At 45.0% G+C, this 25698-nt stretch overlaps 1 protein-coding gene and 1 non-coding gene across 4 annotated transcripts in view; one reads left to right on the forward strand and one right to left on the reverse strand.

The window, feature by feature from the left end:
• The window catches only part of RALGAPA2 (Ral GTPase activating protein catalytic subunit alpha 2), a 285849-nt gene that overhangs the window by 238040 nt on the left and 22111 nt on the right, over positions 1–25698 (reverse strand). The window contains exons 1-3 of one of the 3 annotated variants that reach the window (XM_057703256.1): positions 24989–25100; positions 20319–20429; positions 20164–20216 (exon numbers count right to left, since the gene is read on the reverse strand). Coding sequence is in view for 1 of the 3 variants with exons in the window: in XM_057703254.1 (XP_057559237.1) it covers positions 20164–20216; positions 24989–25099 (164 nt within the window). In the remaining 2 variants the exon portion in view is untranslated. Of the gene's footprint in view, positions 1–20163; positions 20217–20318; positions 20430–24988; positions 25101–25698 lie in introns of those variants that run through there. The other 2 variants (XM_057703257.1, XM_057703254.1) reach the window with 2 other exon arrangements.
• TRNAG-CCC (transfer RNA glycine (anticodon CCC)) lies at positions 18738–18810 on the forward strand. Its single transcript has one exon. It is a non-coding gene; the product is annotated as a tRNA-Gly (tRNA).

Here is a 25698-nt window from a genome sequence, read left to right on the forward strand (position 1 = left end):
ATCATAATGGTTGCAGGTTGAGTTCTCTGGGAAACAGACTCTGTATGTAGTTAGGAGCATTGGGTAATAGCATCTGTGAAAGAAAAGTGAGGAAGTGAGATGGGGCAGGAACCCTCAGAGCCCACACAGAGCTCACAGCTCCATTAGAGGAGCCCCGCATGCCTGGGAACGGCCAGGTCCCTGTACCACCATCTTGCTCAGTTACTGGCTAGGGACGCTGTGGGAAGAGCATGGGCGTGGCTGGAAAGCTGAAGATGGCACTGACTGCAGGGGGTTGCCAGTGATCCTACTCCTTACAGCTGGGCTGGAGGGATGTGAGCTCAACCCCTTTCGGTCTGCCACAGTCATCTTCCAAAGACTAATCAGGATATTCTCATCATATCAAGAGGCTGAAAGCCTAACAGAAGTGCACCCTACTTCAAGGGCACAGTTTCTCATCGGCTGGCTGCAGCCTCATGTGGATGGGAGCCTGGGCTGCTGAGTCCTCCCTGCACATCTTCTGCCTTCTTGTACCCAGCCTGCTCTCCCCGAGTAAGTGGGACAGCAGTGACTCCGAGTGCTCTTCTGTCATGCTTCCTCCTCCAAGGGGACTTGGTACCCCACCTGCAGTCCAGGATCATCTTTTTTTTATTTTATTTTATTTTTTATTTTTTAAAAAATTTTGGCTGCACCATGCGGCATGTGGGATCTTAGTTCCCCAACCAGGCATCAAACCCACGTCCCCTGCATTGGAAGGATGGAGTCTTAACCACTGGACCACCAGGGAAGTCCCTCCAGGATCATCTTCTGGCCCCATCTTGCCACTTATTCTAAAAATTTCATCCAGCAGACGCTGAGAAAATTACTCTAAAGAGTCAGGGTAGAGCTCATCTTGGACGAGACGAATGCCTGGTGTGCCCACTCGCTCTTGAGATCTTCGTTGCAGTCAGGAAACAAAGCTGGCACTAAATCATGCTCTTCAGCTTTCCAAAATACATGTTGGTCTTCGTGATTTGGGTTTTTCTTCTTAGTAGGCAACAAAGACAAACGTTGTTTTAATATAAACAAGGACAAAGAGCATAGCAAGATGGCATGCACCTGGATGCTCAGATGCTGTCAGTCTCAGCTTGTTCTGAGGTCGGGCCTGTCATCATCACCATATCTGGATAAAAGTTTTTAGATTTACAAAACGGATGGACTTTAAACATACTCAAAAATAAACTCAGTAAGGTTTGGATAGGAAACACCATGCCCAATAACTGAGCTACTAAAAATATTCCCATACGAATATGATCTTATACAACAACTCAAAGGCTGAAACCACCCACACATGCTTTTTGCACTCAAATATGGCCAGGGCCGTTTATTATGCATTAAAGGCCATGAGGTCAATGAAAATAAAGCCCCACACAACCATCTGTGTCTAAATGTTAAGCCTGTCCCTCAGAAAGCCCCAGATGAAGCCTACCTCTACGGAGGCAAAAACAATATGGCATTGCTACTGCAGCCGATATTCTAAGCTACACTACAGGAATGCCACATAAGCTATTGACATCTTGTTTGTAGTTTTGCTGGAGAGTAAAATTTAAAAAATGCAGGAAAGCCACACAGTGTGAATAAATATTACTTTTCTGAAAAGCACATGTCTGTAGTTAATGCTCAGCGCTCAGCTGCATCTATATGGTAATCCATTACAGCACACTCGAAATCGAAATTAGGTATTACTACTGATCAGCACATCGGGGAATCTGTCATTCTTTTAACTGATTATCCATAGCCCTTTTTTCTCCAGAACCTACTGCATGACCAGGAATAATGTGAAATGGAAGCTGGAGTTTATACAAGATGCTGTAGCGTACTTTAAAACTGTTGATCTTCATTTAACTTGTGTGGGAAACTTTTTTTTTCAAATTATTCCCAGATGATTGCAACATATCCCAGCAGACTCACACTTGATTTCGATTCCACTTAGAAAGGTAGGTCAGTGAAGGAGGAAAATATGACATACTCACTGATGCAAGGTAACGTCTGCAGATGATCACCAGCTAAACCTATTATGTCCACAAGTACAGAAAGTGGGAGCAACTCTCCCTGAAACCAGCCACGTGGCACAAGGGTGCAAGGTACAGAAAATACTGACCAGGGAGGAAACAGAAAGTTCGGTTTGGAAGAACAGAAGTCTTAGTCGCTTGGCCTTTTGAGTCATAAATGTTCAGAAAACTTATGGCGAGACAGGGCAGGTGGATTTACAGGAAACGTCTTGTGAATGCCTGGACGGCACGTGTGGTGGTCTCAGAAGGACCCCTGTGAGCAGGAGCCACCAGCCTGGACACTCCCAGAGTGACCTACAGACATGGCAAGGCCCTGAGCCTGGCCACTTCTCTCTTACTAAAAATGACCTGACTATCTAAGGAGGACAAAATATTTTCATTGAATTTTGAGTGTCAACACTTGGGACTTTGAAATGTAAGAGAAATAGAGCTAAAATAAGGAAATGCATAATCTTAAAAATAAGGTGACTATATTTTTAGGTAAAAAAGTAATGCTTTTCTTCTTATCCCGTATCCCCTTCCTAGCTAATCACTTGCCCTGCTGTTACTGAGCTAGGAAAGCACAGCTCCACCTTCTTACATCCTTTTCAGTCTTCAGGACCAAACTCAAATATCACCTGTTGAGAAGGACCCACCTCAACCTCCCCTCCACTACATCCCTCCCAAGCGAGACAGGCAGTGGGCCCGCTTCACGAGCAGCTGCTGGATTCCTTGAGAAAACAGACCCACTATGAGCCACCTGGTACCCCAACACCCAGAACAGTGGCTGGTGATAACGTTTCTTAACGAGCACTGCACACACAAATAGATTAATGAATGAAAACTTTTAAAAAAGGAAGACAAAGGGGATTCTAGTTTTAGTGCATGTGTACAAGCAGACACAAGGCAATGCCCGAGTTTAAGGAAGGTGCTCATACTCTGACATCGTAGAAACACAGAACCTGGAGAGTAGGCGTTTGATAAAGACAAATGAGAACAGAATTGTGCTTGGAACATTACAGTAAATCTTAATACTTGATTAGATCATCATTCAAAAGGCAAGACTTTTCTTGGCTAACGGGAAAAAAATATTTCAAAAGACTTAAAATACAAGGCAAAGACATCTAAAGGAAACACAGAATGTTAAAAAAAAGAGAGAGAGAGAGAGAGAGAGAGGCGTCTAATTTCTCCCTTTCATATTTTAGAAATCAAACAATATAAAAATGTTGGAAAACCTCATTAAGCAACGAAAACCCAGAGAGGGTAAAGGATTCCATCTACAAGCAAAACAATCAGAGGAATTACCGTATAAAGCATAGATGAAACTGCAAAGAGGAGTGTGGGTTGGGGGTTCCCCTCCTGTGAAAGCAGAAAATACCTAGAATATGCAGCGAAGGAGACCACCCTAAAGAGGAATGGATTCCTCCTTCTGAAATAGATTTGCTGAAAGAATAGTGTACTCTTTTAGAAATTCTGATTCACATTCTTAAGAGACCCAAGAGGACACTGAACCTTTTTTAAGATCTAGGTAAATAAAAGCAGCAGATGGACAAGTAAATAATGTCTGAAATCAGAAAACCTGGAAAGCAGGAACCTAGAGTCTGCCGTGGTAACCACGTGCTGAGAGGCTGGGCATCCGGAGGCCTCCCTAGAACTAAATAAGCCAAACAGGGATAGATGTCTAGACGGAGCATGCCCAAAGCTGCAGATTCATCATATAATTAAAAATCCTACACAAATCTAAAAAGAACAAATGGATTATCCGCAAAGAACAAAACTCAGGCTGACTTCGGTCTTTCTCTCTGCAACATTAAGCTTCAGAAGACAGTGTGGTCAGCTGCTCACTGCAGGCCAGGCCGAGAAGAAGGGGCACCAGAACACAGACACATGTTGGGGACAGAAGTCCCACAGCAAAGCAGATGCCTACCTGTGGATCCGGCACGTGATATAGATGACTAGAGTAAACTACAGCTCTTTTGTAAAGCAAACAGAATTCAGAGTTTTGGGGGGGAAAGATTATGTGTTTGAAGTTTAAATATACATATATATATATATATATATATATATATACACACACACACACACATACACATATAGTAGATCTGGGAGTTTATCAGCCACACACCTCACTTCCTCAATATACTAAGTGACTCATATTTAGCAAATAACAGAGATTAGTTAAAATAAACAATCCAAAAACAGGGGTGCAGGTGCATAAACACTGTGAACAATGAGCCATATTTATATAATTGTAATTAATGTGGGTATAAAAATAGAGTAAATCCTCAAAATCATGAACATAACAGAAATAAATTCTAAAAAATATTATAATAAAATAATCTGGATATAAAATGCTTAAAATAGCTAAAAAAGTAAGAAGTAAAAAGATATGTGGGGGTTAAAGTAAAAGTACCACCAAACACTGCTTTATTCTTGATATGGATAATAAAAAGAAAAAAAGGTTCAAATAGCATTTCGTTAAAGATAATTATTGGCTGAGACGAGGCGAGAGAGTAGCACAGACATATGTATACTACCAACTGTAGGATAGATAGTCAGTGGGAAGTTGTTGTATAACAAAGGAAGTCCAACTCGAGGATGGAAGATGCCTTGGAGGACTGGGGCGTGGAGGGTGGGGGGGACTCGAGGTGGGGGGGGAGTCAAGGAAGGGAGGGAATACGGGGATATGTGTATAAAAACAGCTGATTGAACTTGGTGTACCCCCAAAAAATAATAAATAAATAAATAAAATTTAAAACAAACAAACAAAAAAAAAGATAATTATTGGAATGACAGAAAATTCAAAGTACAGCTCCCAAATTGCAAAGCATAAAGTGAAAGTCAGTAACCTCTCCCCCAAAAATCAAAAGTAGAAAAAAAAATGTAATGTTAATTATCACAGACACAAAAACAATAAATATAAATAAGTTAAATTTCTCTACTAAAGACCAAGTCAATCAGAACTGGCTTTCAAACACAGAAAGATTAACAATAAAACACAGAAAATGACATGGTAGCACACAATTCTACCCATAACATGTGGTTTTGCGCTGAATAACCCATTCGCTGGAACACACCCAAGAGGAGTCTTCTTTTCACACAAGGATCTGACACAGGAAACCTCAGTCACAACCAAATCTGCCACCCTCATCTTCAATTCCAGCTTCTATTTTCTGGCTAAAAACTGCATTTTTCAGGGACTTCCCTGGTGGCAGTGTTTAAGAATCCTCCTGCCAATGCAGGGGACAGATCCTTGGTCCGGGAAGATCCCACATGCCACAGAGCAAATAAGTCCGTACGCCACAACTACTGAGCCTGTGCTCTAGAGCCTATGAGCCACAACTACTGAGCCCACATGTCACAACTAGTGAAGCCCGCACACCTAGAGCCCGTGCTCCACAAGAGAAACCACCACAATAAGAAGCCCACACATTTCAACAAAGAGTAGCCCCTACTCACTGCAAGTAGAGAAAGCCCGTGCACAGCAACGAAAACCCAACACAGCCAAAAATAAATAAATGAACAAATAAATAAATAAATTTATAAGAACTGTATTTTTCAGATGCTTCAATTTTGATACCAACACAACCAGCTGTCTGTCTTTTCTGTGTCATTTTTCACAAAACAGAAAAAAAAAAAAAAAAAAACTCCCTTCCAGAGAGCTTCCAGGTAAGTAGAAAATAGAGAAATAATAACCCCTCAATGAGATGCCAACATGTGGTCCCCACCCTTCCAGAACCTTCAAGGATTTAAACGCTGGCTTCTGCACAGTTAGAAGGTGTCGCAGACCCACAGGTCAGCTCACAACTAGTCCCTCTGCCAAGTTCACCTGGCAAACACCAAGGTCTGCGGGAGCAGCTGGTGCTCAGCAGGCTTACAACCTGTCCTGTGTAGAGAGCACATCACACACCGCGCGTCACTCTGTAACAGCCACCACGCCACGTCCAAGCAAAACAAGCCATGGAAAACTGGCAACACAGCAAGTATGTGTACAGCTATCTCCTACACTGACAGACAAAGAAACCAACTTGTCCAAACTGTGTTCACATATGAGCTCCGATCAGTTTAAAGGGAGAGAAAAAGCTCTTTACGTATCGCCTGCTGTTTTAACAGTAAATACAATGTGCTCGAGTTTCATTGTGAGGTTTCTGCACGTGTGGTCCTGACGCAGATACTACCCTCTGCCCTTGCAGGTTCCTGGAAGCATCAGCTGGTGCTGCCTTCCGGGGACCCACTCCTAAAGGTGTCAGCTACCCAGGTGAGCAGGGCCCGGGCACCTGTGCTGCGGCAGAAAACCATGGGGATGTAATTTCACACGGCTGCAAACTTCTCCAAACATCTCCAGTTTCCCTTCCTCTGCGGTAAACTGAGTAATTCAGTATATCCTGTTGGGTCACTCCCAAGTTTCTCACCTGGAAGTCCCAAGGCATGAGGAAAACTGTCGTCTTGGTACTAAATTTAGACTTAAAATGTCCAGCAAAAATGGCTCCTTTCAATTCAGACACTCATGTCATTCAAATTATTAACATGTTGTAATAAGATAATCAAATTGTAACCACAAACAACGCATTCAGAGAATTCTAGAAAGGACTTGATGTTTATTTATACTTCGCGTCTTCTTCCAGTCTGCAGAGATCACAAACATTTCATGATCAAAAGCAGACATCAGAATAACCACGTGCTTCAGAAACACAATACCCGGGCCCTGAGTTTTGTTTTGTCCCCAGCATCCCGCACCGGGCCCAGCACTGAGGAGCGATCACCGAGCTAACTCACCCCACAGACAACACCTGAGACCAGGGAGAAAGGGCATGACCACACCCAGCCTCCCCTGCAGCCCCAACCAAGGAAGTCTCGGGGTTGTCGGGGAGCAGGTCACACTCCACAGTTACACGAATGCCACCAGGTCACACTCCACAGTGACACAAATGCCACCAGGTCACACTCCACAGTGACACGAAATTGCCCCCAACCAAGGGCCCAATGGTTAATAAAAACAGCAAGCATGACTAATGCTACGAAGAAAGCCGGAACAATTCTACGCCTCTATGACACTTTACACAGAACATAGTAAAGTAAACCCCAATGTCATAAAGATGACCCAGTATCCTGGTCGTGCTAAGCAATGGCATGGATTCTGCTCACTGACCGGAACTCAGGGTGGCTTTGGGGATGGAGAGGAGTGACTGTAGGCCCAGTTCTCCGGGAACTCTGAGCTGACCCTGATTTTCTCAGTTGCAATCAGTCACTGAGAATTACGGCAATGACCAAGGAGCTGCATTCAAAGTTGGAATCATTCCTTTAAACAAACAAACAAAAAATTCATTGAAGCATCCAAATATTTGAAATCCTCAATAAGAACTTAAAATTCCAAGGACTTAAGAAGAATCGGGTTTTCATGTTCATTTCATTTGTTCTTGTCCCTCCTCCACGCACCAGCAGCAAAGCGGTCCTTACATAAATAAAAGGCACGAACAGTGTGAGAGCCCCGCGAGGTCCTTCCCCTCGGCGGAGGGGGGGCGGGCAGGGAGCAGCACGGGAGGATTTCTGCACCCTGGACAGTCTGCCATAAGTAATGACAAATAAAGCAGGGCGAGCAGGGGCTGTGGAAACTAGTTAATTGTAAAAATACAGTTCTGCTGCCTTGCTCTGGGTTATTTGCTTGGATGAGAAAAGGGCCGTGATTTAATCTGCGGCTCACCTGCCCTGAATGCGTAGACCTGGCTGTGATTCAGCCCAAGCATTTCCCCCGAACCTCCAAAGGAGCTTCTAATTTTTCATTTTCAAAGAGTCATAAAAGATAAACAGTTCCCCCAAAAGAAGAAGGATGGGGTGGGGGGGAGGACACAAACATCTCAGAATTGTTTATAATCCTATTATATCCATAATTCTAGTTTCTCTTCTGGCGATTCTTCTTCATTATTAATATCTGAAGCAGAATGGGGCTATTAAGTATGAAAAGATGTAAATAAGTGCATGTGTGTGGTAAATACAGTCAGTCCTCAAATCGCTGGCCAGCACAGGGAAAGCAACTGCACAGAGGGAAGCCCAGCCCATCGTGTAACCTCCTCTCGCATGACCCCGGGCACCCCAACGGTCCGGCTGAGTTATCATCATCTGGAAAACTATTAAAAGTCCTTTCCCCCTGTTTTGAGGAAAAGAATTCGAGGCTAAACCCACTATCTATATAAGCTCCTCAGGAACAATGAAGAACCAAAGAGCCCAGGATGAATTCCATTAAAGTCAGACAGAGATTCCACTGGAGCTCTGGATTCCCGGCTGGTCAGGAATGACTCCCAGACATCAGTGTGCCCAGCAAGGCTGCTGCCAGAGAGTCCTCTCCAAGCCAGCATCACCCCCGTGGACACCAGGTAGGAGGCCTGATGTCAATGTCAGACAAACTTTCATCTTCACTAGTAATGGAAAAACAATACCTAGGGACCCTAGTATCACCCCTCCTCTTCTGTCGGCCCCTGAAGAAGCCCTGTGTCACCTGTGCTGTCTGGGCAGCTCATCGTCGGCTCTGATGTCCAGGCCTCTCCAACCAGAACCTCCCACTGCAGGGGGGTGGGGAGGACCAATGGGCACCACTCTATAAGGACACAGACAGTGTTTTCTTTGTCTCGATGGGTGGGTGGAGGGAAGGGGCAAGATGAAGTACAAACCCATTTGGCTGGCCCTGATTTTATGCTATTATTTTCATCCTAAAATAAGCATGGTAGAGGCATGGATGGACCTAGAGACTGTCATACAGAGTGGAGTAAGTCAGAAAGAAAAAAACAAATATCATATATTAACGCATATATGTGGAATCTAGAAAAATGGTACACATCAACAGGTTCGCAAGGCACAAATAGAGATAGAGACACAGATGTAAAGAACAAACACATGGACACCAAGGGGGGAAGCAGGGGTGGGGGGTGGGGGTGGGGTGGAATGAATTGGGAGATTGGATCACCATATATACATTACTGATAAAAAAATATCAAATTGCACACTTTAAATATATGCAGTTTATTGTTAAATAAATAAATAAGCATGGAAAGAGTAGGATGAAATTGGGTACGGCTTTTCAACTCTGTGTGTGCAGAAGGCCACTCTGGGGCCCTGCTTCCCCACTTGAGGTGGAAAGTGCATGTGCCCCTCAGCCAAAGGCACATTCCGGTAAAACCCTAAACCTCAGTCGAGTCCCTTCCCCAAGAGGACAGGGATGGACCACATGCCGAGGACTTAATCAGGTGTTTGACAAAGAGGAAACAAGGCTTCCAGATGAGGTTGCCAGGCCCCAGGAAGATGCCACGGCCTCTCTATCTAATCGGCGGCCACTAGCGTACATGTGTGGCTATTTAAGTTCAAAATTTAAATCAAATCAAATCTCAATAGTTGCAGAAAAAGCTTTTGACAAAATTCAACATCCATTTATGATAAAAACTCTCCAGAAAATGGGCATAGAAGGAAATTACCTCAACATAATAAAAGCCATATATGAGAAACCAAAAGCCAACATCGTTCTAAATGGTGAAAAACTGAAAGCATTCCCTCTAAGAACAGGAACAAGACAAGGGTGCCCACTCTCATCACTATTATTCAACATAGTTTTGGAAGTTTTAGCCACAGCAATCAGAGAAGAAAATGAAATAAAAGGAATCCAAATTGCAAAAGAAGAAGTAAAATTGCCACTCTTTGCAGATGACATGATATTATACATAGAAAACCCTAAAGAAGCCACCAGAAAACTGCTAGCACTAATCGATGAATTTAGTAAAGTAGCAGGATACAAAATGAATGTGCAGAAATCTCTTGCATTCCTATACACTAACAACAAAAAAGCAGAAAGAGAAATTAAGGGAACTCTCCCATTTACCATTGCAACAAAAAGAATAAAATACCTAGGAATAAACCTGCCTAAGGAGGCAAAAGACCTGTATGCAGAAAACTATAAGACACTGATGAAAGAAACCAAAGACGATACAGAGAGACATATCATGTTCTTGGATTGGAAGAATCAACATTGTGAAAATGACACTACTACCCAAAGCAATTTACAGATTCAATGCAATCCCGATCAAATTACCAACGGCAATTTCACAGAACTAGAACAAGAAATCTTATGATTTGTATGGAAACGCAAAAGACCCCAAATAGCCAAAGCAATCTTGAGAAGGAAAGACAGAGTTGGTGGAATTAGGCTTCCTGACTTCAAACTATACTACAAGGCCACAGTGATCAAGACAGTATGGTACTGGCACAAAAATAGAAAAGAAGATCAATGGAACAGAACAGAGAACTCAGAGGTAAACCCAAGCACATATGGACACCTTATCTTTGACAAAGGAGACAAGAATATACAATGGAGAAAAGATAGCCTCTTCAGTAAGTAGAGCTGGGAAAATAGGACAGCAACATGTAAAAGAATGAAATTAGAACACTTCCTAACACCATACACAAAAATAAACTCAAAATAGATTAAAGACCTAAATGGAAGGCCAGACACTATAAAACTCCTAGAGGAAAACATAGGCAGAACACTCTATGACATACATCAAAGCAAGATCCTTTTTGACCCACCTCCTAGAAGAATGGAAATAAAATCAAAAATAAACAAATGGGACCTAATGAAACAAAAGCTTTTGCACAGTGAAAGAAACCATAAACAAGACAAGAAGACAACCCTCAGAATGGGAGAAAATATCTGCCAATGAAGCAACTGACAAAGGGTTAATCTCCAAAATATACAAGCAGCTCATGCAGCTCAATGTCAAAAAAGCAAATAACCCAATCCAAAAATGGGTGGAATACCTAAATAGACATTTCTCCAAAGAAGACATGTAGATGGCTAACAAGTGCATGAAAAGATGCTCAATATCACTAATTATTAGAGAAATGCAAGTCAAAACCACTGTGAGGTATCACCCCACACCAGTGAGGGTGCAGAGAAAAGGGAACCCTTCTGCACTGTTAGTCAGAATGTAAATTGGTACAGCCACTATGGAAAACAATATGGAAGTTCCTTAAAAAACTAAAAAAAGAACTACCATATGACCCAGCAATCCCACTACTAGGTATATATCCTGAGCAAATCATAATCCAAAAAGAAACATGTACCACAATGTTCACTGCAGCACTATTTACAATAGCCAGGACGTGGAAGCAACCTAAATGCCCATCAACGATGAATGGATAAAGAAGATGTGGTATATATATACAATGTAATATTACTCAGCCATAAAAAGGAATGAAATTGAGTTATCTGTAGTGAGGTGGATGGACCTAGAGTCTGTTATACAGAGCGAATTAAGCCAGAAAGAGAAAAACAAATACCATATGCTAACTCATATACATGGAATCTAAAAAAAAAAAAAAAAAAAAATGGTACTGATGAACCCAGTGACAGGGCAAGAATAAAGATGCAGATGTAGAGAACGGACTTGAGGACACGGGGTGGGGGGCGAAGGGGAAGCTGGGACGAAGTGAGAGAGTAGCACTGACATATACACACTACCAAATGTAAAATAGATAGCTAGTGGGAAGCTGCTGCATAACACAGCGAGATCAACTTGATGATGGGTGATGACTTAGAGGGCTGGGATGGGGAGGGGGGAAGGAGTTGCAGGAGGGAGAGGATATGGGGATATATGTATAAATACAGCTGATTCACTTTGTTGTACAGCAAAAACTGGTACAACAGTGTAAGGCAATTATATTCCAATAAAGAGCTAAAAATAAATTTAAATCAAATCAAGCTACCTACAATTAAAATTTATGCTGCCCAGTCACACCAGCCACATTCCCAGCACCAAGTAGCTTATGTGGCGAGCGGTCACCTAACAGCATGTAGAATATTCCTGCCGTCCCAGAAAGTTCTAGTGAACAGAGCTGCTGCAGAGAAGAAAGCAACTGAGATGTTTAGATACTCCAAGGCTGATCAAAGTGATTTAATATTAAAACTACATAAAAGCATGAAACTGAATTTCATGCTAAAAAAGACTCCCTCAATAACTTCTTATCTTGAAGAAGTCTTGTGTTGAGACTTCCGTCAAAGCTACCTTTGTGGGACCCTAGGCTGGCAGAGCTGAACAGCCCCCAGACCTCATCCGGTCCCACCCCTGCTGCAGGGACACGGATTCCAAGGCAAAGGAAGGTTCAGTGCCTCAGTCAGGGCCGCCTGGCTCGCTGTGCCAAAGCTGGATCCAAACCTCGCCAGTTCTTCTGCTACCTTTCTCCCACCTCCTTTGTCCAGGGAGCTTTAGGTGAGAAAAGGAAATATTTTTAATCTAAAAAAAACCACATAACCCCGTGGGAGGTTAAGTGGAGAATTTAAGAGGCTTTAATCCAACAGTAAATATTAACAAGTGCAAATCGCTGTGGGGACACAAAGGATCAGGAGTCTCCGTCGCGGGGCCCCGGAAACTTCCTCGTCTCGTTAGGAAGCTAAGACACCTGAAGGGAAAACTAGGAACAGCCGGCTGTTATCCAAGGGTCACAAGCAGGTGCGCAGGATACAAGCTGATGGGAGAGAATGGGCACCTCTAGCTGCAGCCACCAGGAGAAACGAGGGGTCTGAACACAGCTGGGAAGAGTGGGTGATGTGCAGGAGAGCGAAGGGCAGGCCCTGAAAAGAGAACCGCATAAACCAAGAGGCAGGACTGAAACTGTGCACAGAGGCCGGGGGTGATGAGCCAGGTGGGGGCGACAGCGCTTTCAGAGCGACCCCAGCAGCCAAACAGGGCAGGAAGCTGCACACGGAGCCCCGAGGACTCCGCGTGTGAGACCAGCGCCAGCCACACTTCACAGGATATAAAGGACCCGTTCAGCCTCTAGGAAGGAAAAACACGGGGTTTATTTAATCTGGTGGGGAAATTTGGATAAATTCAAAAATAAGGGATCTAGAAATCAAGTGTCCTGTGTGTCTGTGATTTCTAATTCTGTGATATTTGAAAAACAGATGAATAAGTAGCATTCTGAGGCCAGGATATGTGTAAGTTTTGATATGAAACCTCTTCTGCCGATGTGTATTTTAATTGGGGACTGGGAGGCTGGGAAATGCCCTCACTATCAAACTCTATCCAAACTACCCCATTTCCCTCCTAAAGGCGGGGTGACACACAACATGGCAGATGGCCTGAAACATCTCTCTAAGAACCGTATCCTCGGGTATTCCCTGGTGGCACAGTGGTTAAGAATCTGCCTGCCAATGCAGGGGACACAGGTTTGAGCCCTGGGCCGGGAAGATCCCACATGCCGTGGAGCAGCTAAATCCGTGCGCCACAACTACTGAGCCCACGTGCCACAACTACTGAAGCCTGCATGTCTACAGCCCGTGTTCCACAACAAGAGAAGCCACCGCAATAAGAAGCCCGCACATTGCAATGAAGAGTAGCCCCTGCTCTCCACAACTACAGAAAGCCCGCGCACAGCAACAAAGACCCAATGCAGCCAATAAATAATAAATAAATAAATAAATGTATAAAATAAATAAATACATAAATAAAAATGATTAAAAAAAAAAAAGAACTGTATCCTCCTGTCTTCTGTATTCTTGATGACACCTGGGGCCGTGCCACACTGGTAGAGATTGCCCTTCCCTGGGTCAGGGAATCCGTGGAGAGTACCAGCCAGCACACCTTGATAGGCAAACCATCCAAGCCCAAGCTCACACGCAGCCCCGTCCTACACTGGGATCTCACTCTCTAGGACACTATCCCCTGCCCGAATCACCTGGGGACCAGGTACGGGACCACCGCCACAGCCCAGAGCCCACAGAAGTATTCAAACTATCCGACCCTAAGCCTGCTCAGCCTGCTTGCGACCTGGCCTGGCCCATTCCTCCCCACAGAAACCACTTCGCTTCCTCTCTCTGCCTGCCCTGCTCACCATGGAGCCTCTCTTTATGGCCCTACCTGACGTGCCATGCCTCCTGCTTCTAAAGTACTGGACATCCTGTAACGACACCTTCCTTCATGCCAATCATTTTCAGGTCTGTGTGTCTCACCACACCCGATTAAAGCAAATCCCGGGAACCATCAACACCTTTCAACTGCTGAATCCAGAAGGTTCTCAAAGTCACGTGAATTATTTGACCTTGAAACCCATTCACTAGGTGTCTTACATTTTCACACCAACCCCTTTTCCCCTATGTAGGCAACCACGTCAAAGACAGCCATCAAAGTGTCACTGCTGAAACGCGCCATTCAGAATTTTCTGATTCAGAAGGTGGCTACCAGTGGACTCTTCAGATTACCAGGAAATGTAAGATGTGCTCTGTGAGGGCAGGGGGTTCTGTCCATCCCACTGCCCACTACCACACTTCCAGCACTAGGAGTGTGCCTGACACACCGTAGGTACCCAGTAAACGCGTGTAACGAATGAACGACCTGCACAAGCACAGGCACGTGTTGGTATGGACAGCCCATGGAATGCAGCTTGAATATCGAGACTCCTAAGTGGTGGGCAGCCTGGCGCTGAGTTAAGGAATGGGTTCTAGAGTGAGACCAGAGGTTAAATCTCCATCTACTCCTGGACAGACGTGCAGTCTTGGACAAGTCACCTGACACGACAAAGCCCCCATCCTTCCACTGATAAAAACTGGAAAGACAGAATCTATTTCCGAGGGAAAGGATTAAACAGGATGGTCTGACTGACACATTTACATTCTGGTCAAGATAGCAATGTACGTTAATTTTATGGGGTCCCATGCCATCATCCCCACAGGCCCATTTGAAACAGATAGCAATGATAGATGAAATACATTTTTAAAAGAGGAGTACAATTAAGGGGTCATAACCTCAATTAGATGTGACAAACATCTCCATGAACCAGCAAGAAGAGAAACTCCAAGTGGTGCAGAGATTTGGAGCCACAGGCAAAGGTGGCTGGAGGTCAGTTTCTGAGGGGTACAGGGCTCCTACCTGACATAAAGGCGGATGGGAAGGTCCACCAGCTGCCTGATGGAGACTCGGACTGGGCTGGTGGCCTTGACTGACACCACCTGCTTCATCTGCACAGTGTAATGTCCTCAGTAAGCTCACTACACTGAAAAAAAATGACTGCTTTCTCAAAGGTTGCCTTCCAGACAGCCCTGACTCACAAAGCAGGCAGCAGCTCTCCTAACAGACTCCTCTTTCCTGCCTTCTTAACTCCCCTACCTCCGTGCTTTCTTCCAATCCATTTCTTATTTATGGACAGTCTTTACACGGTATCCCTTCTGTGATTTAACACGTCTTAATAATTCCACTCCTTCTAAAGGAAGCCTTTCCCAATTATTTACACCCTAATAAGTAGTTACCTTCAAATACTCATAAACCACCTCTTTACACGGCACTAACTTGTGGAAGGTAGCAACGAAGTTACTTAATTCCCAGAACGAACCGTACAAATTACAACCTACCTTCTGAAGCTGGAGTCAGAGGGAGAACATAAACTAAAACAAAAGCAACGCAAGTCCATTTTTCATTCATATTTACTGTGCCAAATGAAGGTTTTATGAAGCTTTGGAGTAACGTATATTTATTTTCTTATATGAGCAACACATCCCCTGTAGATGGTAACATGTGAGGAGTAACACCCTCCTTAATCTAGACTTTCTGGACATAAGGAGAAGGTGCTGAAACCCCCTCCGTGTGGGTACAGGACCACGGGGCTCTGATGGGCTTTCCTGTTGCAGGACGGTGACAGCAAAGGTAACTGCTGTTGGGCTTCGGAAGATACAGGGAAGCTAGCAAAGGACTTAAAGCGCAGCGAGAGAGGAAGCAGGAGAGGAGCGAAGGCCAAGTCCACAGGAGGAGCTATGGTGTCTGTGTGCTCCAGACCCCCAATCCCACCCCGAGGTGGGTGTGAGGAACTGAACCTGGGAGGCCAGTGATGAGCCAGGACCCTCAAGCGTGGCCAACGTCACCCCAGACAAGAGCACTCCCAGACCCCCGCCCCGCAAAAGCAAAGATAATCCCTGCGGAAAACTGGGATTCAAGCAGATTAAATCTTCGTCCAATGAAATCCGATCTCAAAATCATATCACAAAACACTGAAGAAAAGAAGCCATTGTGAAAGATGGCGGAAATAACAAACCGCTTTCAACAACCAAAGACAGACTTCAGATAGTAGAATGATCAGATATAGAGCACGAAATCGTCCACATTAAATGTTTCAGAAGATAAAAAAATGTCTAAAAATGAACAAGGATCAAGAGACCATCAAAAGCAATCAGCCACATATGAATATCAAACTGAAAGAAGTTAAAACGTGAAAAAAAAAAAAAAAACACACAGAAAGTAAAAACTTAGCACGGTGAAGCAGCAGATCAGACCCAAATGGAGAAAGTGCCCTGGAGAGAGAGAGCCGAGGGCGTCTGCCAGAGGGAAGGCCAGGAGACAGGGCTGAGGGGATGGAGGTGAGCCTGAGAGACCCGGGGAACAGACCAAGAAGTTTATGTGGGAACCCTAGAAAGTATGGCCAGAGAGAAGAGGAAAAGAGTCAATATCTGAGAAGACAGTAGCAGAGAATTTTACAGAAATTATTAAAGATTTGAATCCAGAAATACAGGAAGCACACCAGATACCAAGCAAGAAATCTTCAGCTGGACACTCTGTGGTGAGACTTCAGAACCAAAGACAAGGATGTTAACAGAAGCCAGAGAGAAAAGGTGTTTAAAGGAACAGCAGTTAAACTGAGAACAGAGCTTAAAACTGCTATGACGGCAACTGAAAGATTGTAAAATCCTACCTGTAGTGTGTGACATAAATACTTTTATTGCTACTACTACTTCCGATAATAATAAATAGCAACACTTTAGAGACAGTGAAGATTAATCTAAAGCAGATAAAACTGAAGGGATTATGACCCTTCAAAGAAGGCTTGTGCCAATAAGTTTTAAAACTGGTGATAAGACCAAATTCTTTGGGGCTTCCCTGGGGGCGCAGTGGTTAAGAATTCGCCTGCCAATGCAGGGGACACGGGTTCGAACCCTGGGCCGGGAAGATCCCACGTGCCATGGAGCAATTAAGCCTGTGTGTCACAACTACTGAGCTTGCGCTGTAGAGCCCACGAGCCACAATGACTGATCCCATGTGCCACAACTACTGAAGCCTGTGCACCTAGAGCCCGTGCTCTGCAACAAAAGAAGCCACTGCAATAAGAAGCCCTCACATGGTGACAGAGTAGCCCCTGCTCACCACAACTAGAGAAAGCCCACGCACAAAGACCTAATGAAGCCAAAAAAATAAATAAATTAAATTAAAAATAATTAATTTAAAAAGACCAAATTCTTCAAATTCTTAGAAAAATATATAATTTACCAAACCAGAATCAAGAAGAAATACAAAACCTGAGTCATCATAAAGTAATCCAAAAACTATTAAAGAAATGGAATGAGTAAAGTCCTCCCACAAAGAAAAAAAAAGAGGGCTTCCCTAGTGGCACAGTGGTTAAGAATCCGCCTGCCAATGCACGGGACATGGGTTTGATCCCTGGTCTGGGAAGATCCCACATGCCATGGAGCAACTAAGCCTGTGTGCCACAACTACTGAGCCTGTGCTCTAGAGCCCACGAGCCACAACTATTGAGCCCATGTGCCACAACTACTGAAGCTCGTGCACATAGAGCTCGTGCTCCACAAGAGAAACCACAGCAATGAGAAGCTCGTGCACCACAACGAAGAGTAACCCCCCTCTCATCGCAACTAGAGAAAGCCTGCACACAGCAACAAAGACCCAACAGAGTCAATAAATAAAATAAATAAAAATAAATAAATTTATTTAAAAAGCACCAGTTTCAGATGTTTTTTACAGGAAAGACTAAAAAACTTTCCAAAAGCAGATCAGTACAATCTAATACAAACTATTTTATATGATAGAAAAAGAACAGACAAGTCCTGTAACCTTTGCAACATGATCATTCAAAACAGTATTGAGGAAAGGAAATCTAGACCAACCCCAGTTGTGAACATAGATCAAAAAATGCAAACAAAATACTAGCCTCGCCAAAACTCAGAACTGGAACTTACCACATTAATATTCATGAAGAATCGTCTCAATCAATGCAGGAAAAAACTTTCGAAAACTTCAAAACCCATCTATGGTTTTTATAAATCTTACCAAACTAGCAATAGAAACAAACTTCTCTAATATGATAAAGAGTATCTACCAAAAATTTACAGAAAACATTATTCTTAATGATGAAACATTATCAAAACTCTCTTTAAATCAGATACAGGAAGATCACCTTTCTCACTCCTATTTACCAGCGTGAGGGAGGGCTGAGCCAGTGCAGGAAGACAAGGAAACCAGAGTCACCTTTATTACCGGATGATCTGCCTACCTACCAAGAAATCCAAAACCATCTACAGACAAAATGTTGGAATTAAATCACGTATACCCACCCGACCCAGCAGTGGCTAGATTCAAACACGCACATAAAGCTTAGAAATAACACTGGATGTGACAGGCCAGCCCCTGGTGACCATGCACCAGATAAGATCATCTTCATAACACTCAGAACCAAACAAAACCCCACAGTGCACTGTTTAGGGGTACACATGCCTGTGGAAAATCATCTGTGAAAAGAAAGGGCACGGCACCTAGGGCAGGGTGGGGCTGCCTTCGGAGCAGAGAGGGGATGGGGTCGGAGGGGGAGGTGACTGCAGCTTCTGGATCTTAAACTGGGGGGAAGGCGGGGTGGGGAGGGGGCAAGCATGCGAGCTTTACCCTCAAGCTTCAGAATTTGCATATGGGGACGTCCCTGGTGGTCCAGTGGGTAAGACTCTGCACTCCCAATGCGGGGGGCCCGGGTTCGATCCCTGGTCAGGGAACTGGATCCCGCATGCTGCAACTAAACAAGCCTACATGCCACAACGAAGATCCGGCGCAGCCAAATAAATAAATAAAAATAAATTAAAAAAAAAAGAACTTCCATGTGTGTTGTAGATTCCTTAGTAAATGCATCAACTACTACATAAATAATGTAAATTAACGGAATAGTTCAAACCAGCGATGGTCAGTAAATAACTGTTTCAGTGACAGGCTTAATTAAAGCTCCTGTTAAAAACAACTCATCTGCACAAGCTTCATTCACAGGAGAGTAACCACAGGAAATGCAGTCACCACCACAAAATATGCCCCGAATCAATGTCTGTGACTCTGGGGAAGGAGCACAGCCCTCAGAGGAGAGAGAGGGAACACTGTGACGGCGTGCCAGCCCCAAGCCCAACCAGGCTAGAGGCTTCCACATCTGTTTTATTCCAGGAACCCAGAGAGCCTTCCTCCCCTGGCTGCCCTCCTCCAGCCAGCTCTGCAGCAAATGCACATAGGACGTCTTTCCTTTACAGTCACAAAGCTGATCTCACACCAAACTCAGCACACGTCTCTTCAAACAATGAATAATTTCTAGATAACCAACAATTAGCTTTCAGAACCTATAATTTGTTTCTAGCGTAGTTCTCAAGGCATCAGTTATCTGGCCACTTGCCTTATACATTTGGACAAGAAAGACTTTACTCTTAATAGATCAAAAGCCACAGCCGTTGTTCCACCTTTGGAGAGAATATACGACCAACACATGTAGACACAGACACATAGATGGTAACCTCATTAGTAGTCAGAAAAATATCCATGAAAAATAGTGAGTTTTTACATGCCAGTTTGCATATATTAAAAAGAAAAATCATCTCCAGTGTTGGTTAGGGAAATTTACATAAGACTTACATGTAAGCTTACATGTAAATTTATATGGCATTTTTCAGGACTTCCCTGGTGGTCCAGTGGTTAAGACTCTGAGCTTCCAATGCAGGGGGCCTGGGTTTCATCCCTGATCAGGGAACTAGATCCCACATGCCATAACTGAAGATCCCACATGTAGCAACGAAGATCCCATATGCCACAACTAAGACCCAGAGTAGCCAAATAAATAAATACTGAAGAGCAATTTGCCAATATCAACATTTAAAATGTGCATACAATTTCCCATCTAGGTACCCATACAGGAAAAATTCTTCCACAAGGAAAAAAATAAATCACAAGAACATTCTTAGCAGCATTGTTTGTAAACGAGAAAGGAAGAATATACATGCCCATCATTTTTACTTGCCTTCAGGTAAAATTAAAGATCTAAAATACTATATTTTCAATAAGAATCTTAAAAAGCTAAATGAATGAATAAAACTTACTTCAAAAAGAAAGAGGATGGAGTCCAGCTCCTCCCTTTGTGACTTATTATTCCCTGGAATATATAAAAAAAATTAGTTATCATGACACTGTGCAAATTTTAGGATATTAAAAATTATGTTAAAAGGTATCTTAAAACATTTAAGCCTCAACGTACAGACACTCAGTCAAAGATTCCGGGAGGTGGTGTGCAGTTCACGTTAGGGATACAGGTGGGTGACCAAGCCAGACCGCCCGGGGCCACGTCCAGCAGGGCTGCTCCTTGCTGCTGGTGACACACAGCTTTCAGGCTTAAGTTTTAATCAACCCAAGGCAGGTAACACATTCATTTCTCAGTTAGTCACTTGAGCTCGAATTATGACGGAATGCACAGCAAAAACAAGGAGTCCCAGCTCTGTGACAGGAAGGGACGTAGAGCAGGGGTGACTAACAAAGTCGCATCTCCAGGACTGCACGCTGCCCTCTGACAGTGACGGCCATAAAACCACGACCCCCCAGCAGCAATGACCAGTGCCTGTCCAGTCTCCACGCACCAGGCACTGGGCTAAGGGCTTGTCATGCATCACCTAATCAGAGAACTTTGTCTGTAGAGCCCCAGACAGTGAACATCTTCAGCTTTGCAGGCCTCTCTTGCAACCACTGAACTCTGCCCTCAGAGGCAGAAGTAACCGCTGACCACACACCAATGACTGAGTGTGGCTGTGTCCAGTTCATCTTTCTTTATAAACCAAGCAGCGAGCTGCAGGGTGTGGACCCTGGATCTAAGTGAACCCCCACAGCTCTCTGCAGTGGACGTCATTCATGCCCTCAACAAATCCTGAGGACAGTCTCTATGTCAGGGACTCTTCTAGGACCTGAGGATACACGAGTGAATAAAACACAACAATCCCTGCCCCTAGGAGGCTTACATGCTGGCAGGAGGAGGCCCTCCACAAACGAGTAAGTGAGGAAACCAAGAAGCAGATGCCAAACAGGGTTTGACTAGGAAAGTCGGGGGCACCCGGCTGCTAAGGGGACATCTGAGCAAAGACCTCAAAGAGGGGAGGGAGCAAGCCACATGGAACCTGGGGGGCACGTGCTCCAGGCAGAGGGACGGGACAGTGCGGAGTCCCCAGGCTGAGCAGGTCTGGATGGGGAGGACACAGCAAGAGGGCCCTCGTGTCTGGAGCGAAGGGGAGAGTCGGGGCAGGGGAGGCTGGAGAGCAAGTGGGATAAAGGCAGGCAGGAATGCAGGGTGTGAGGGGACCCAGAGGCCACCAGTGGTCTGCAGTGCTGACGTCATGGCTGGCCAGCACTGTAAAGCATTCCTCCAGCTGCTCTTTTGAGGAGACTCTGGTGGGGGTGGGGCCGGGTGGGGAGGGCACAGTGTGGACAGGGTGGAAGGGAGAATGAGGCTACCTACCACCAGCTGGTCAGAGGCGCGAACCAGCCCAAACCAGAGGAACTGCCCAGCAGACGCCGAAAATCACAAGCTAAGTGACTGGTGGTGGTTTTAAGGTGCTCAGCGTTGGGATGGTCTATTGTGCAATCTGTTACACAGCACAAACTGACTGACAGTCTTGAACTGCTACATCTTCCTAAAGGATAGAGGGAGCAAACGGGAAAGGGCGGGGCTTTTAAAAACAGGGTTTTTTGGTTGTAGGGGTTTTTCTTTTTAGATACAGGGGTTTAATTTTTTTCTTTGCTATTTTGATTGTACATGATATCACACTTTTCTCCTCCACACACCTGTGAAAAATAGTGAAGTGGAACAGAACTAGGAAACAAGATAAAAATCACATCATTTCATATTTGAAATACCTACCAATTTGGCAAGGAAAAAAAATTAAGTTCAAGGCTTATACCAATTTATAAATCACAGGGGGAAAAGCTGAGAAATTCATTTAAAAAGAACACATGTTGGCATCCTGGGCACATACCCACAGGTGAGCTGACCTACCAGAGGCTGTGTGGCCTCCCCCAGACCCACCTCCATGGTCTCAAGGGAGCAGCCAGGGGTCCAGACGTTCCTCTCCACGGCCTCTTCTTTCCATGAGACCCTGTCTCAGCCTACCCCCGACGCTGGGCACCATCAGCTACCTCCTGTTTCTCAGCCTGCGACCAGGGAAATGCATCCCCTAACACCTTCCCAGGATCGCCCTGCTCCTCTGGCTTCATCCTCACACCCTGCAAAAGAGCATGTCACGTGCAGCTCACTGTCTTGCTGCCCAGTTATGCCATCCCTGTCTGTCTGCCTTCCAATCCCACTGCCACCCAGAACGTTCCCTTTGGTGATGACATCCTTCCCAGTCCTCCTGCTCATCAACTCTTCACACCAGCAGGCATTGCTGACCTTTCATCCCTTGAACTCCTCTCTTCTTTGGGCTTCTGTGACAAAACACTTTCCAGGCACCCTCCCAGCCACTCCTATATTTTCCTCTTTGCCCAATAAAAGAAGGAATTCCCCCCAAATCCCTGACTGTCACTCTCTTACTCTGCATACACTCTCTCCCTGGGCAACAGGATGACTGCACCTTCCTTCTCCCAAGCTCCAATCCCTATAGTTTAACAGGCCACCTGCAGCCAGCTGTGCCCCAGCCACTGCAGATACAGCCTGTCCGAAACCAGGCTCACCCTCTCTCGGCCCCTGCCACCCAGCTCCCCTCCAGGGCTCCCGCTGCTACAAGAGCAGCGTAGGAAGCAGACTCAACATCCTAAAAGCATCTCTGGCTTCCCCCTCTCGGATCCCTTTTCCCACATCCACATCTCACAGTCGGTGCACCCAATGACATGCGACACTCTCTCTGCCCTGAACTGCCACATCCTTGGAGGAGGCATCTCCAGACCTTACGCGGATGACAACATCAGCCTCCTAACTGGACTTCCTCCTCCAGTTCACTGACCACATTATAAGATACTGTCTTAGGAGCCAACATTTTTGAGAGCTCCTGGCCACCCAAAGAACCAGGTTTAAATGCATTCACCTGGAATTGTAGGTTCCTCTCGAGTCTAGCATGATCTGATTTCCGCAGATCTCTTGCATATACCTGATGTCACAAGAAAAAGAAATGCTTTCCATAGACATGCCCTAAAGACAGGCTCCCTGCCATTACTCATTCTCTACACTCCCTCCCCAAGGCCACTTCGGCCCCAAAACCTCACTTGTGCGCTCTACAGGAAGTCATCTCTCCTCTCCCCAACAGCCACAGACTTTGTCTCTATTTGACAGCACATCTGACTTCCTGATCTGTTAACTAGGCATATGGCTTGTTTCCTGACCGTCCATAGCCACCACCACCTATGAACCATGTTCAGCATCTGATACGTCTCCAGATTCCCCTCGGAATTTAGCCCAGTGCCTTGTTCACTGTCAGTATTCAAATCCTGGATGGGTGAATAAGTGAAGGATTAAACAGGAGGGGGAGACAGAGCTGCCAGGGCCAGGGTCCCAAGGCCAGGGTCCCCAAGGGCGAGAGGCACGCTTCAGGATGCTAAACCACAGATGGTCTATGCCCCAGGAAGAAGACACTCTCACCTGTAGGTAAGCGACACAGGCTACTGGCAATGCAGATGATATTTTCAATGTCTACCTACAGACCTATCATCAGTGTTGTTTATTTAATGGGAGAAACATGACATAGAACAGAGCTTCTCAAACTTGACAGCCCATGAGTATCAGCGGAGAAGGCCTGTTAAAACACAAATTGCTGACTTTCCTCCTACAGAGTTTCTGATTCAGAAGGCTTAACAAGTGCCCAGGTGAGACCCGTGCTGCTAGTCCAAAAACCACAAAGCGCTCTGAATTTGGCATCAAGAAGCCTGGCTGCAATTCTGGCTGTGCAATTCAATAATCTGTGTGACCTCAGGCCAGTAATAGAACCTATCTGGACATGGTTTTCTTAACTCTTAAATGATAACTGTGAAAAACCCAATTTCTTGAGCCCCTAAAACTCTGTGGTCCTGACTCACTCATCCAGAGTGATGACATTTCTGTCCAACGCAATATTGTAACTATTTAAAACTGTGGTAGAAATAAACATGCTACCACGTAAGGATTTGCAAAACACATCACGTAAAAGTGAAAGATGAAGATGATAACGACAGCTAACACTTACTTACTGACCACGGACCACGTGGCCGGCTTTGTCCTGGAATCCCAGGACACGTGTCAACCCATTTAATGCTGACAGAGGAAACTGAGCCAGACACAGGTGAAGTAACCTGTCCAAGGAGAAGCAGCTAGAAGGGTACGGCAGGGATCCAACCTGTCTGGCTCCCCAGGCCACGCTATCCTGCCACCTAAATACCGAGCAGAAAGTGCAGCCTGACTTCACTGGCTTGGTTTTCAAAGAACATTTCACATACGTGTGTACAGGCATAGCCATAAACATATACAAACTGTATATGAATAACATATACAGGACACCTTGATAGTGCCGCCTCTGCCCAGCAGGACTGGGGGGTCTGGGCAAACAAACGTATCAGTCTTCACTCCAAACCCTTTAGTGGAATCTGAATTGTTTTAATGCTGTGCGCATATTACTTTTCTTTCTTTCTTTTTGAGTAAATTATGCCTCTGGAACTCAAGCCTTCCGTGGGTTTCTTCTCCTGTTTTCCTGTTGGCTGTTTGTTGTTCAATTAATGCCTGCAGGAGAGAAACTTCAAGGGAAAGACACCAACCACTGTGAGCTCCCAGCTCCGCTAATGGTTTGGCAAGAAAGGAAGCTTAAAAGCATGTAACTTGTGGCGCATGACACACACAACCTCTGAGAACTTCCTAAATGTTTATTTAAAAAAACAAACAAAACAAAAAAAACCTCTGCAAAAAAAAATTGTATAAACTCTTACCTTTTAATTTCAAACTATTTTCCAGTGTTATAAAATTTTCATAGAAGATGAAATATATCTGAGAATAGTTGGTCTCAAAAAACTGCTTAAGATCGCTTGCATCCACGTTATCTGAAAAGAAAAAGTTCTCATTTACAACAAAAACCTTACACAATTATCAGAATTCACAATCTTCTCAGACATGAAGGAATGTAAATACGAGCTGTATCCCCTTATAAGACAAAACAAAACAAAGCAAAGTGTTTTCATGTCCACTTCTTTCTCCACCTAAGGAGAGCTCTGAAGTGGCCTGGGGCACCTCCCCTGCCCTCCCCACCCCAGACCTCAAGGTCAGAGCCTGGGGCACAGCACCTACAAGCAGCTAGAAGGCCAGGGGTAAGCCAGGGTCCTGGAAGGGATAAGATGACTTCCTGTTAGGGGTGGGGAAGTAAAAGTTCACAGCAGAGGTGGCTGTTGACCTAGATCATAAAGAGCAATGAGTCTGTGCGGCTGAGAAATCACCCTGCCAGGAGCCCCGCATGGCCCCGAATCTCCTCCCTGCCTCCCGACTGCCAATGCCACCACCCAGGAGGACAGCAGGCCCTCCCCTACACCTGCCCATGTCCACTTAGGCCACTGGTCGCTGCATCCCTCCAGCTTCTACGTGACCTGTCCCACCGCTGCGTGGACATGGTGGGCCCTCCACGTGCTCCTAGCATCACCCCAGCTGT

Source organism: Hippopotamus amphibius, chromosome 12 (assembly GCF_030028045.1).
Source record: "Hippopotamus amphibius kiboko isolate mHipAmp2 chromosome 12, mHipAmp2.hap2, whole genome shotgun sequence".
NCBI classification, from domain to species: domain Eukaryota; kingdom Metazoa; phylum Chordata; class Mammalia; order Artiodactyla; family Hippopotamidae; genus Hippopotamus; species Hippopotamus amphibius.